The following is a 14,424-nucleotide window of genomic DNA, read 5'->3' as shown; positions in this document are numbered from 1 at the left end:
CTAAAAAAAAACGGAATTTTGATACCAATAGATATATAAAAAGAATTGACTTATTAAAGGCTACTAGCCTGATAAAATTTGCCCGATTTTCGAAAAAAGAGGAAAACGCCCTTAAAATTCATAGAATATGAATGAAAATCACACCGTTAGATTCAGCATATCAGAGAACCCTACTGTAAAGGTTTCAAGCTCATATCTGCACAAATGTGGAATTTTGCATTTTTTTGGCCAGAAGAAAGATCACAAATGCATGTTTATTTATACGTTTTTGTGTTTTCCTAGGGGTGATTGTATTAACCCAGTGGTCCTAGAATATTGGTAGAGGGCTCATTTGAATGGAAATCAAAAGCTATAGTGCCCTTTCTAAGTTACCAAAAAGATTGGAGGGCAACTAGGCACCCTCTCATGCCCTTCTTTTTCTTAAAACCATCCAATCAAAATTTTGAGATAGCTATTTGTTTAGCATAGCTGAAAGGCCAAATAAATACGCCTTTGGAGATATCATGACCCCCCCCCCACACAGCCCCTGGGGAAAGCTCTAAGTTAAAAGATTTGCCCATTGTTTACACATGTTATTTTTTATTGGGAGATATGCATATGGTTTTTGGGTGGGTGAGGGAATTTTTTGTGGGTGGGATTTTCCAAAGGGATAATTTTTCATGGGGATTGAAGTTTCCAGGGGGAAGTTTTACACTGAAGGAATTTGCCAGAATTCCTATATGAATTTCTTCTTATGTCTTGCTTTCTCTTTGCCAACTCAATTTTATGTGTGGAAATGTTAAGGGTAATTGTCCTAGGTAAGTTTTCACCAGGACTGAATCATCTAGAGAATAAATCCTTGGGAACAAGGGATTTTTCTGTGGCGATGTTTCACATTTCTTGGCATTAGCCTATCTAAAAACGATCACGAACTAAATTAAAAAACAAGTTTTTCAACTGAAAGCAATTAGCAAAATTAAAATTTAAAACAAACAGAAATTTTTACATATGTGAAGGGGGTTCTCCTCCTCAACACCTCGCTCTTTGCGCTAAAGTTTGAATTCTGTCCCAATTGTTTAAGAATGACTTCTGACGCTATGTTTGCTTATTTAGAGCAATAAGAAACTTTTTTTTTAAAGTGCTAAGAAAGTTTAGTATAAAGAGCAAGGTGCTGAGGAGGAGCAAACCCACTCATATACATGATAATTTCTGTTCGTTTTAAGTTTTGATGCTGCCCCTTACTTTCAGTTGAAAAAACTTAATTTTTTATTGGAAGGTCCAATGATAGTTTTAAAAGACGCTCTGAGGCATCTGCTCCACTTCCTAGAAAATGATCTACCACCCCTCCCTCATACAAGCTGATGCACACTTACAAATCATTGCATATAATTTAATGAAATATGAAGCGAATTAGTTTAGTTAAACAAATCTTTAAAATAAATGTCAGAATCATTTTCTGTAATCAGAAGGTAGGCATCACCCTGCAGTAACCTTATTCAGACTGTATCCAAACAATGGGATATGAAAGATCAATTCCCCCTTCCCAATACTTCTATCTATATTTATCTAAAGGCTCATTGAGACTTGTACAATTTGGGCATTGAAGTGTGCCCTTCTAGGTATCTGGCATCCCTCCTAACCTACACAATGACACACTATTTCTCCTTCACAATAGTTGATGTACAATTATACACATTCCTTCATTTTTTTATTCGCCTTAATTTCCCTTTGCCTGATCCATTTTACATTTGGGAAACTTTTACCAGAGAGAATCTTCTGTGAGGGGGGGGGGAATAAGTCATTCTCCACAAAAAACAGGGCTGAAAATAGCCCAGAAAATAATAAAAGTAGGGCTATTGCCCCCTTGAACCATACAAAAGCTAGAGTGTTGTTTGTGCTTTACCGAAAACGATTTCTATTTTGAAAATTGTGTTTGTTAATTGCCAAAACAAAAGTATTAAAGGTTTAAAAAAATAGAGTTTGCCTCTTTTATTCAATGTTGTAATGATAAAAAAAAACTGTCTAAAATATATTTTATATTCAGTGAAGGGCAAATGACACTCTAGCCATTTTAGGGTTTAAGGTGGGGGTATCTAAACTTATATTTATGGTAATTGTGTTGCAAGAGTAACACTTTGGTTTTGTTGTATTTTTTTTTCTTTTTTTTCCTAGCACCCCAATTTCAGCTTATTCCTAGAAAGTTATCCTCTGCGGTTTTTACGAAAAGTTTGGACCTTTGGCTGGATTGATGAATATGAATTTGTATTTTGGAAAGCTTCATAGAGCTCTTGCCTGGGGCCAAAAAGGATGGTTTTTGCTTGTCATTGAGCCAGAGCCTATAGTGTGTGAAGTAACTTGGAGTTTTATAGCCTATGTCAGAGAGAACTATCTTAAGTTATCCAGTCAAGCTTTCGTTTCATCAAACCATGTTTCTGCTGTTGAGTGGAAAGCTCCATTCTAGCAGGCAAGCAGGCAGGCACCAGTTTTCAATTGAAGATGGACTAAAATCTATAAGTGTTAGATATATGCGGAAGTTACGCGACCATTCAGCCAATGTATCTTCTTTGAGTGATAAATAGAAAAAAATACAGAAACAAAAAAGTGGGGAACAAAAGTGCTGCCATCTATTATTTCTATCCATTTCTGTTCATGATTTCAGCTGAGTTTATCATTTGGTTTTTTGCACTTGAGATTGTGGTAAAGAAATGGTATCAGATGTGCCTCTTAAACTTTAAAAGTTTTCTCGTTGCTAAAGAAATTAGAGCTTATTCTTTGCTCCTTTCTAAGTGATGATGTTAGAAACTTGGCCTACAGCAAAAATGTCAACTTTTGAACTAAGACAGATAATTTGTTTTTTTCGACGGCAGTCGTTAGCTCTTGATGAGCTGATCAAAATATATGACATCCATTTTTTGGTAGAAAAATTCTTTCATGAGATATACCAGTTTGAAAGTTTAAAGGGGTTGACAACTTCAGTAGTAAGGCACACACTGAAACCAAAAATAGGCCGATACCAATTGTGAGACATATAGGGGAGTTTTGAGCAACAGTCGGCTGTTAGCTCAAAATCATCTTCGGCAATGAGGGGTCCGTAATTTTTGCTAGTTGGTGTACCTATTATTTGTTTCTGTTGTATTGATGATAAGACCAATTTGGTTCCAGTGGTAACACATGTAGGGGACTTACAAGTAATAATCGGCTGTTAGGCTATAATCGTCTTCAGCGATGACAGGTTTGCAACTTTTGCTAGTTGCAATGAAGGGTTTGCAACTTTGGCGAGTTGGTGTACCTAGTATTTATTTTAAGATCCTTACAGATTAACAACTTTAGCGTTTAATCGAAGCGAGCAATCAAAACCAAAGTGTTTCTCTCGCAACACTTTATTCGGCGAAGCCGAACAAAGGTTGCTGCAACACCTCACGTTGCCCATGCAACATAGATCTAGTTTCTATTTGTTTTATGCTTTACTTTATGATTCATTTCAACTTCTGTTCTTTTTAGGTTTTCTTTATTCATTCATATTAGTTTGTGTTATTTTAAGTTTGGACCATTATATTATTTTATTTATGCTTGTTTTAGGTTTTCATACTGCTCTCTTTTCTTTGGAAAATGCTTTTGTTTCAAAATGTCTTTTTAAATTAATAACTACTAAATAGTAATCACTGATGCACCAAAAAAACTTCTCAGAACTTTACTCGTATGTAAACATAAAAAAGTGTTTCATCCAATGCATCACTGAAAACACTTGATAAAATTTAATTAAAAAAATAAAAATACCGGTACCAGTTTTGATTTTAACATGCAATATATATTTGCCAATGGAATGCCACAAATAATATTTTTCAGAAGTGGTCTCAAGTAAACAAATAAAAACCTAAAAATTATGTATCTTTCTGGTTTATCATCTAATCATTTTATTATCAATCTTTTTTATTGATTGGTTCCTTTTTGGTCTCTTACTATTACCATTGCTTACTTACCTATTAAGTTACTCACTTACTATTTGTTCATAATTTTGGCACTTTTCAACCTAAAGACTTCTTCTTTTTCAAGGGCTTCCACACACTGTGGCACTGTCTGTTGTCTTGTCTGTCTGTTGCACTGACCTTTTATAAGTAGTTCGTAGTTTTACTATTGCATTTATTATGACTGATTAGTTATCTAATTATAGACCATGTCTCTGAAAGCCCTGACATGGACTGCACTAGGAGGAAGAGGGTTCAGATTGCCTCAGGTGCTGGCAATTTATCGTGCTAATTCTACAGCACAACAAACGCTTGAAGTAAAAAGTATTATACACCAGAAAAGAGAAACAGCATACCTGGGAGGAGGCCCCAAAAGAATTCAGGGACAACACAAAAAGGTAATTATATCTGAGTGTAGGCTAGAGAAGAAAAGTAAGTGTTGTGTTAATTTTGAAGATGAATAAAACAATTGTATGATCACATTTTGAAAAATAATCAAGTAAAGGAGCATGCTATACACAAAGGTCAAGGAGCATGCTATACACAAAGGTCAACCGACCATAAATCTTCCTGTGCTTCAGAGTTATCTTGTCCGTTGAAAAGGGGTCTCCAGTCTTCACAATATCCTGCTGCCGGAAGCACATCTTCCCCCTCGGGTTGTAGAAACGTATTAAGAGATTGGTGATCTGACTTGTAAGTGTGGCGTAAGGTATTCTAGGGACGACTCCTCCTCCTCGATATTGCAGGTTGCTCCTGGAAGATTGCCTTGGGAGTTCTAACGCCAACCACTCTCAATCTCAAGACGTTTTCTAGATATTACCATAGACATTGTCAAATGGAATTTGTACTAAGCAATTCAGCAAAGTCACCATTTAAGTTATTGAACTGCCTTGCTGACTACCTCCATTTAAGGTTTTGCCTTGTAAGACTTTTTTTCCATGTCAGTACACATTCTTGTTTGTATCTTCTTAACATTATTTTCCTGTTAATCACTCCAACCTATTTTGTTTAGGTATGAAGATGGAATAGTGGAGGCTGACTCTTCTTTTCATGTTATCTTTAGTCACTTCCTGTTAAAATAAATCCTATCATATTCTCACATTAGGCCTATCTTTGTAAATATTTAAAATTTTTCTAGTAGAATTTTTGTATCTGCTCTATAGACATTCTTTTAGGTTTAGAATTTAAACCTAGGTCAGGTTAGAATCTAAACCTTATTAGAAACGCCATGAATGGCTTGCAACCGCAGCTGGTTGCAAGCAGGGTGGAGTTACATGCATTTTTGACTTTAAAGGTTCACTGAGACGCAATCGGCCAGTAAATCATACCAGTGAGTCTGCTACCTGTGAACCTTACTAGGGCAGGGCTTCAACAATGTGACTCTGAGGGTTCTAACTATGTGGTGTAAAAATCAAAGTTTCGGTAATGTATTGATTCAAATATGTCATATATTTTTCAAAAAATAGTATAGGAAATAATGGACAAGACTTTTACTAGAACTTTATTTTCGAGGATCTGAATGATCTTGAGAAGAATGTTGTATAGAAATCAAGAACATTACGAAGGTTCTTCAAAAATCAATGCTTTTGTTCAAGAATCTGACAGTCCAGTGTAAAATTTTTTATTCTGCTATCTTTAAAAATCCAATTTTGTGAAGGCGCTTATGTGACCTTAGTCCAAATATCAAGAAATATATTGGGGGAGGGGGCTCAATTGATGAGTTCTCTTATTTTTTGTTATTATTAGTAGTCTAAACTTATTTAAAATAATATTTTATCTGCACGAAGTGACGACTAGACAATTGATTTTGCGCAATAGGCTGCTTTAAAGTTTAATTTATAGCCTAAAGTCCATTTTTGGTCGCGAGTGAAAATTACATAGCCAATGACAGTGATGGGGGTAAATTAACTAGCTGAAATTGATCTGTGAGGTGGAACTGAATTGGAATTACCTGGTTAAAAAAAATAATTAAAGCCTACTAATGAGTGTGAATCTTTGTTTTTAGTAGATTCTCGACTATGTATGGTTTGACGATAATTGCCCTTTTGGAAATTTCCCTAATTTTTCTTCTATTCTTTAGAATAAAAGAATGAAACCATAGGTTCAGGTCTTTTATTGGGCATATAATAAATAGTATAAAGAAAGTAAATAGAATAGTATATAGAATTTAGGAGGTTCTCCTTCTCACGTGGCATTATACTGAGGTGTCTTGCTAAATATTATTTTGAGTTTTATCCTTGCAGGGAAAGCTGACAGCCAGAGAGAGAATTTCACTTTTATGTGATGAAGGAACATTTGTGGAGTATGACACCTTTGCTGAGCACACTTGTACTGATTTTGGAATGGAAAAGGAAAAGGTATTACGAATCCATTTTGAACTAATACGGGATGAAATAAACATAACTGAAATTTAAATATTGACAAAACTTTTAATTCCAAAATAAAAAAGAAATAGAATAAGAAAAGAAGAACTCTAATATGGTAAAATCAATATATGAAATGTATAATTGAAGTTGTTTCGCTCCTTCTATAATTGCTATCTTTAAAAAGTAAGAAGATTTAAGTAAAAAGTACTAGCTAAATATAAAATTAAAAGAGATCTTGATTTTAAAAAGACAGCAGTAAAATAGACATGACGTAGCTTGGTCAATGTTCATTCTAAGATTTAATGGCACGTTTTAACTTGATAAGACAGGGATTTAATTTGAGTTAATAAATCATGCTGCTTTTCTTTCAGAATCTGAAAAGAAAAAGATTCTTTTATGCATAGTAACCTTGAAACTTTGAAATTCGAATATCATGTCCAGGTGTTTCAACTGAATACCTAATGCCTGCTTACTGAGTTTCGAAAGGCAACAAGTGAGAAGAAGGAAGAAGCAGAATATTGGAAAGTGTTGTGTATATTGATAGGTATAGGGGATAGGTCTTGCTTTTATTTAGGCACTTTCAGCCCTGGGCATTTTGTCCCTAGGTATGAACGAAGTTCATGCCTGGGGAAAAGAGCTGCCAGTAGCAGAATTCGATATAATGTCAAAAGTTGCCGGCACTTGTGATTTGACAGCTTTTTGACAGCAATTTTTGACAGCTTTTTGGCAATTCTTAGTTTTTGAATTAAAAATCAAAATTTTGAAATCGAAATGTTTGAGATGTATATCTAATAGCCACCCTCAGTGATTAACCAAACAAAAATGAAAAGAATGAGTGGCAAAATAGTTAAAAATACAGTAACAATGCTAGCAAAAATTTAACGTTTGTTTTGAAAACCTGTGATTGGTTGATTCTCTTTGAATTTTTTATTAGATTTCCGGACTAAAAAAGGGGGGTTGTAATTATTATATTGAAATAGGGAATCTAGCGGTACAATTTTAACCTTAATCTTATTCTAGGACTAGGAGTAAAGTGCTATTTGGTACTGGCAATCTTTGGTAGCAATGTAATCAAAAAGTAATTGCTAATTCGAATTTTGCAGTACCCTGGGGATTCAGTTGTTACTGGCCATGGACTAATCAATGGTAGACCAGCTTATATATTCAGCCAAGATTTTACTGTCTTTGGAGGGAGTCTCTCTTCAATCCATGCAAAGAAAATCTGCAAGGTAGGTTATTATTATCATTATTATTGTTTGTATTTGTGACGTCTCCCATCCTTAATATTTATTATTGCATTATACTGATCAACAATTTTTACCTATTTGAATACAGTAGGGAGTCCAGAGTTTGTTGCAAATAAGAAAAACGAGAAAATTTTCGAAAAATGCTGTTGGATCCCATTGTCCATATGTTCAATGAAAGAAAGGCTCACATGCTTTGATCATACTATATGTTTGGATATGTTGCCGAAGAACATGGTCTATGGTACTAACCTAAGCAATCTAATCTTAGTGGGTCGAGTGGAAAGCAGGATGCTCTCGAAGGGGTTTGATGAGGTTTTAGGAAATAATTAAGGGAAGTCGGAACCTCAATGAAGAGAGAGTAAAGAAGGGAGTTCTTAATAGAGCGGGATGAAGGAGTAGTGTGCGTAGCTGTTTTGTACAGCGATGAATTCTTACCAATAGTACTATTACATCGTTGTTATTAACTATGTTATGACGTTATCTCAAGGAATAATTTCTCCTATCTCGGGGGGGGGGGGACTCTTCTATAAAACTATTTTTCCAAAACATTTCTTGGGGCTATTTAATAGGATCGGTCTTAAGATTCTCTAAAAAAGTTTGAATATATAGAAAGGAAACATGTAGCGTCCCACTATTCTTTACCGATGAGTAAAGCTTGGTCGCAGCCACTAGTTGGAGAAAAAGTACCCGCCAAATCTTTTTTTTCCACACCAGACCAAAAGCAAGCACCGTCTAAGCTGGTTGACAAAGGAAAGTGAGACAATTCTGGGAAAGACTAAATCAGGCTATTATAAAAGAAAGGTATTACAAACGGTGGCTGGTGTTTAACTCCCCTCCCCTGGCGATTACCCCCTTCTGGAAAATACCCCTCCCGGTAAATACCCCCCTCCCCCGTGGAAAATAAGGCTTTCTAAATTTGCGAATTTTATTTGTTTTTTTTTGTTTCCGTAGGGGGAAGGAATTTTGGTACTTGTGTTTTATGCGCCACTCAAAGTTTACGCTGTGTGAAACTCGAGAACAAACCGATTTTTTCGTTACTTTAGAAACAAATTTGGGCTATAGATTTGCACACTAGGAAGGGGGGGGGGAAGTATAGCGGGTCTGCATACAAAATTTGCTAGGTACAATTATTCTGCATATTATGAAGTAAGAATTGTTTTCTGACTTCAAACTGTCCAAATACTTTACCCCCTCCCTTATGTACAAATATATAGCCCAAATTATATGTTTTCCATATATTCTTTCACTTGTTTTTGTCTTGTCCCGCGCTAAGCTGAAAAAAACTAACTTAGAGACTGGTATGTTCTCGAGTTTTACATAGCGTAAACTTGAGTGAGTGGTGCTTAAATACACATTTACCAAAATTCCTTCCCCCCACGGATATAAAAAAAACTCAAATAAAATGCTCAAATTTGGAAAGCCTTATTTTCCACGGGAGGGGGGTTATTTCATGTGTGGGGAAATTTAAAAAGCCTTATTTTCCACGGGAGGGGGGTTATTTCCTGTGTGGGGGGTATTTTCCACGAGCGTATTTTCCTCGGGGAAACGCCTAGAACCATTATGGACAACAGAGTGAAACAAATTCTTCAGAAGGGGAAGAAAGTGACCCAACACAAACTTTTTTTACGTCTGGGACTTTAGTTTTAAACAAACTGATCCTTCTATTAGGACTTGTGTTTTAGTCCCAAATGTTTGGATTCACCGAGCTTTTCTCTGGTTCGACTGGGTTTGCGGGTTTTGAAAAATTTTGAAGAATTCTAACTAAAAGCTCCAATCTGTTGGTTTGATTTTTGTTAAGTTTGAATACTCCTAAAGTATATACTACAATGGTGGTTCTGCGAGGGTTGGTCGAATTTGTTTGTGAGAAATTGTTTGTGAGAGATTTGTGAAGCATATAAATAGTATTACTCATGAACAGTTTTTACTTATAAATGGCTTGATATTACGATATTTTGAGGGCCAACAAATCGTCAGAAACTTTTTTTGTGTTGATTTTTGTTTTCTGATGTTCAATCTTGGTAGAAATATATGAAGCCTTCTGTACAAAAATTCGATGAGTTTCAAACTATTTCCAAATTATTCGAGTCAAAATTATAGTTTAAGTTTAGTCTTGTCCCCAAATTCCCTCCCTGCAGATATTTAATTAGAAAACAAAGCTCACATTTCAAGTTTCTAGTTTCTCTTTAAAAAATGTATTTAAAATCCAATTTTTTCTAAGAATATTGGGAGCCTGAAGCCGGAAAGAAAGAGAAACAGTGGCGACAATTGTGGGGCAGGAGGGGAATTATCCCCCTTGAATTCCTCCCCCTCCCGCCTCCCAAGTTTTGAAAATATTTTTTTATTTGTATTAAAAAATTCCCTTGTTTGGCATTGTCGTTGAAGTAACTATAATCCCATATTGAATTCTGCCTTTTCTTTCTTGAACGGCCATCAAAAGGACCCTAGTTATGCTGTTTTTAGTAAAAAAGTGTGAGTTGATTTAGGGTTTGGCTAAATACTATTTTGCACCCTTCCTTCTATTTATGGGGCACCAGTACTGACTTAAAATAAGCTTATGATAGGCAATAGTTTCCTTGCCATTACAGGTGAAAGTCTAATAAATCCTTCGAACGATCATTATAATGTTTAAAACTTTAATTTTGACCTTTATCTAAAGCAATATAAGCTTGTCTCTCTAAAAACTAACAAACAAGTATTGGTCCAATAAGAGAGTCATTCTTACTCGTGCCGTTTACCCGTGACATTTAACCAAACACTTGGAAAACTATAATTGCTATGACTATCTACCTTAGTTCTGCCCTAGGAATGACACATGGATGGATGATAGATAGACTTATATGTTAACAAATGAACTGACATCATTTTTATAGAATCCTAATAAGGGCTTATGCCAGATTTGCCTCTCACTCAATCGGACTATCTGTCTTGAATTTTTCTACAATTAGCCATGGCTTGACGCCCACAACTACTTGAATTTTAATTCGTGAATTGTCGCCATTGGAGAGGAAAAGAAAGAAAAATCAGTTTTACAATGCTCAGTCTTTGATAAAAATTTATTCGTAGAGTGCTCTCTCGGATTCCTAATCCCGGCGAAAAACTTCAAATAGGGTTTTTCCATTTGATTAAATAAAAAAAACTAGTTTTTTTTAACTGAAAGTAAGGAGCGACATTAAAACTTAAAACGAACAGAGATTACTCCGTATATGAAATGGGTTGTCCCCTCCGCAATCCGTCGTTCTTTACGCTAAAGTTTTAATTGTTTTAAAAAATAGAATTGTGGCAAAGAGTCAAACTTTAGCGTAAAGAGCGAGGGATTGTGGAGGGGGCAACCCATTACATATACGGAGTAATTTCTGTTCGTTTTAAGTTTTAATGTCGCTCCTTACTTTCAGTTAAAAAAACTAGTTTTTTTATTTAATTTCTGAACGTTTTTGAATTAATGCATGTTTGATTTTGGCTCTCCGTACATAAATTATTAAAATGAAATTTGCATATTAATTCTTTTTTTGGCTAAATGGCTTTCTCTTAGTTTTGATCAGATGATTTTGAGAAATAAGGGGTGGGGAAGGAGGCCTAGTTGCCCTCCAATTTTTCGGTTACTTAAAAAGGCAACTAGAACTTTTAATTTTTAACCAACGTTTTTATTAGTAAAAAATATACGTAACTTAAGAATTAACTTATGTAACAAACTTTTATATTCTTATATTTTTGATTATATATATGAGGGAGTTTGTCCCCTCGTTAATACCTCGCTCTTTACACTAAATCTTAAGTTTTGTCCCAATTCTTTAAGAATGACCCCTGAATCAGAAAGGCCGTAGAGTAAATGATTGAAATTACTAAAAATACTTTAGAATAAATAGCGAAGTATTTATTTCCTCCTAAATACCTCGCTCTTTATGCTAAAGTATTTTTAGAACCCCTCATGTGCGTAATAATCTCTGTTCGTTTTAAGTTTTAATGCTACTCCTTACTTTCAATTGAAAGAACTTTTTCATGTTTATATTTTCCTTGTTTTTTTGTAATAGTAATGCTAGAAAATCCTGCGCCCTTTTCATTGAATTTCTCTTCCCCCATGAAATATTCCTCCAAGGAAAGATCCTCCCACATAGCCCCCTCCCCTCAACCCCACACCCAAACCAAAAACATCCCTTTGAAAACGTCGGTACACTTCCCAATAACCATTACTGTATGTAAACATTGGTCTGAGATTGTAACTTGCAGCCCCTCCCCCAGAGACTGTGGGGGGGGGGGGGGGTAGGTCATCCCCAAAGACATAGTTACCAGTTTTCGACTATGCGGAACAAAATGGCTATCTCAAAATTTTAATTCGTTGACTTTGGGAAAAGGAATGAGTGTGGGAGGGGGCCTAGGTGCCCTCCAATTTTTTTGGTCACTTAAAAAGGGCAGTAGATCTTTTCATTTCCGATAAAATGAGCCCTCTTGCAACACTCTAGGACCAGTCGGTCGATACGATGACCCCTGGGGAAAAAATACATAAAAACAAACAAACAAATAAACACGCACCCGTGATCTGTCTTCTGGCAAAAAATACGAAATTCCACATTTTTGTAGATTGGACCTTTAAATTTATTTCATGGGGGTGTTTTAGGGGGTGTTTTCCCCTATTTTCCAAATACGGCAAATTTTCTCAAGCTCGTAACTTTTGATGACAAAGACTAAATTTGACAAAACTGATATATTTGAAATGAGCATAAAAATCTGGTTCTTTTGATATGTCTTTTAGCATCGAAGTTCCGTTTTTTAGAGTTTCGTTTACTATTGAGCCGGGTTGCTCCTTACTACAGTTCGTTACCACGAACTGTTTGATATTCATGTGACTTACTAATTTTATGTACTTTTCAATTTTTTTTGCCCCGATAGCTTCTTCGTTCCATTACAAATGTTGGAACCTGTTTTTGGTTTTCGTGTGAGATACAACAGCTTACTAAAACAGCTCTTTGTTTTACCATTACAATTAAGGAAAGCGTTCCCTTAGAAAATCGTCTATAATCTGTTTTTTAAAGTAAATTATTTATTTTCAGATCATGGATCAAGCAATGCTCGTGGGTGCACCGGTAATTGGACTAAATGACTCCGGTGGAGCTAGAATTCAAGAGGGTGTTGAATCTTTGGCTGGTTACGCTGATATATTTCAACGAAATGTAGAAGCCTCTGGAGTTGTGCCACAGGTTGATATTTTTTTTCTTTTTCTTTTTAAGCGGGGGAGTTTACCTTTCTCCAAGATTAACCTTAAAGACTTATCACTAATTTTCTAAGTGGGGGAGTTCCTTTCTCTTTTACGATAGTTTAAGGAATCCCACTAAAGTTTAAGGCTTTTAAGGATTTGTAGTTTAAGGCTACAAATGTAACTTTTTATTTGGTTTGAATTTCACAGTTAAAGAATTTTTTTCAGGATAAAACTTGTGCAAACATTTTGTAGTTAGTGACTACTAAATTTATAACAATTGTCTATTATGAAATAGCGTTAAAAATAGGATCTCCAGTGAAGGAAAGCAATAATTAAAATTTTATATATTTGTGGGAAAAATCAACATTATTGTGTGACATCCTAGTTATTCAATTGATCTCATTGTGGTGTCCACAGGGTAATAAATTTAATAGAAAAAAATGTGATTTTTCTTTTACTATTCAAAGAAGATCCACCCTATTGCACTTCCGTCAAAAAATAATCTTACAATGATCAATCTGAAGCTCAGCGATATTAATACCGAAAACGGTTTTAAATCTCATACAGACTAATAATTTGGGATGTTGTAATTCAGTCCTAGAGCCACCCTGGGTTTGAACGCCTAATGATTCAGGTTAAGTTCAAAAATCTAATTGTTATGTGTCCCTAACTCTCAGCGTGTCACTACTTTGAAAATAATCACGTGATGTTGTATGATGGGTACCTGAGACCTCGAGCCAAGTAAGCATTCCTTATTATACAATTAGTAGGTACCTCCCTCACAAGAGAGAGCTTTTTTTTATTCTTATCCATGTTTTCTGACTCTGCTGTTGGCACTTTTTAAGAATTCTAATTTGATTTTGGTACTTTCATAAATATTTCTCACATTGCCTTTGTCAGTCTTTGTCTTTTATGCCATTTTGTGTTTGTGTCTTTTATAGCCAATTATTTGTCATTTTTCGTTTTTACTTTTTGTTTGTATGTCTTTTTGTCAATATCTGTCTTTTTAACTATTCAAACTTAATTCAACCTCTATTCAAACTTAATTCGCCAAACGCTTAATAACACCAAACGCATTTACGTTTGGTGTTTAAATATGAGCAGCTTCATTTTTCGACATTTTTTCGGTGTAAGATAGTATTGGTGTCTCGCATCAGAATTGCATTAATTCAAATTAGGGCTAACAGATTTGTTTTCCCCTTTCCTTTCATAGGGATGACTCTTCTTCGGGCAAAAGAGGTTAAATAAGCAATAAGTTGAGATTGAAGAGTTAATTCTTTTCTTCACAATTGGTTGACAATTATTTCATTAAAAGAATAATTTAACTGATAACTAATCTAAAATAAATACTGGATTGTAATTTATTTTATTGATTAATTAATTTAGCGTCGAAATACATCCCAGCTCAGTTTGATCCTATAAAGCTAGTAAGATAAAAAGCTTTGGTGCTTTGGTATATGCTTATAGGAAATGAAACTACTAACGCCACTGACAGTGCAGCGTTACCCAGTAGAACTAGAAACACTCGAGAAAATTTTATCTCCAATTTACCGAAATTTACGTTTGAATTAAGTTTGAATAGAGGTTAAATTTTCTCTTAAATTTGTGTAAGTTCTTCTATCTTAAACCATTTTTCATGACTGAAAGAGTGGTGGCTAGATTATTACGGAGAATAT

General features: G+C 35.0%; 1 protein-coding gene across 5 annotated transcripts in view; it reads left to right on the top strand.

The window, feature by feature from the left end:
- Window positions 1-14,424, top strand: part of LOC136037103 (propionyl-CoA carboxylase beta chain, mitochondrial-like) — a 51,384-nt gene that overhangs the window by 11,447 nt on the left and 25,513 nt on the right. For all 5 annotated transcript variants that reach the window (XM_065719562.1, XM_065719561.1, XM_065719563.1 and 2 more), the window contains exons 2-5: window positions 4,151-4,342; window positions 6,188-6,301; window positions 7,414-7,539; window positions 12,603-12,749. In XM_065719562.1, coding sequence (XP_065575634.1) covers window positions 4,154-4,342; window positions 6,188-6,301; window positions 7,414-7,539; window positions 12,603-12,749 — 576 coding nt within the window. In that variant the 5' untranslated portion in view covers window positions 4,151-4,153. The remainder of the gene's footprint in view (window positions 1-4,150; window positions 4,343-6,187; window positions 6,302-7,413; window positions 7,540-12,602; window positions 12,750-14,424) is intronic.

The sequence above is a fragment of the Artemia franciscana genome, chromosome 16 (genome assembly GCF_032884065.1).
Source record: "Artemia franciscana chromosome 16, ASM3288406v1, whole genome shotgun sequence".
Lineage (NCBI taxonomy): Eukaryota > Metazoa > Arthropoda > Branchiopoda > Anostraca > Artemiidae > Artemia > Artemia franciscana.
The sequence above is the reverse complement of the archived record's forward strand: the minus strand, read 5'-3'. Positions and strand labels throughout refer to the sequence as shown.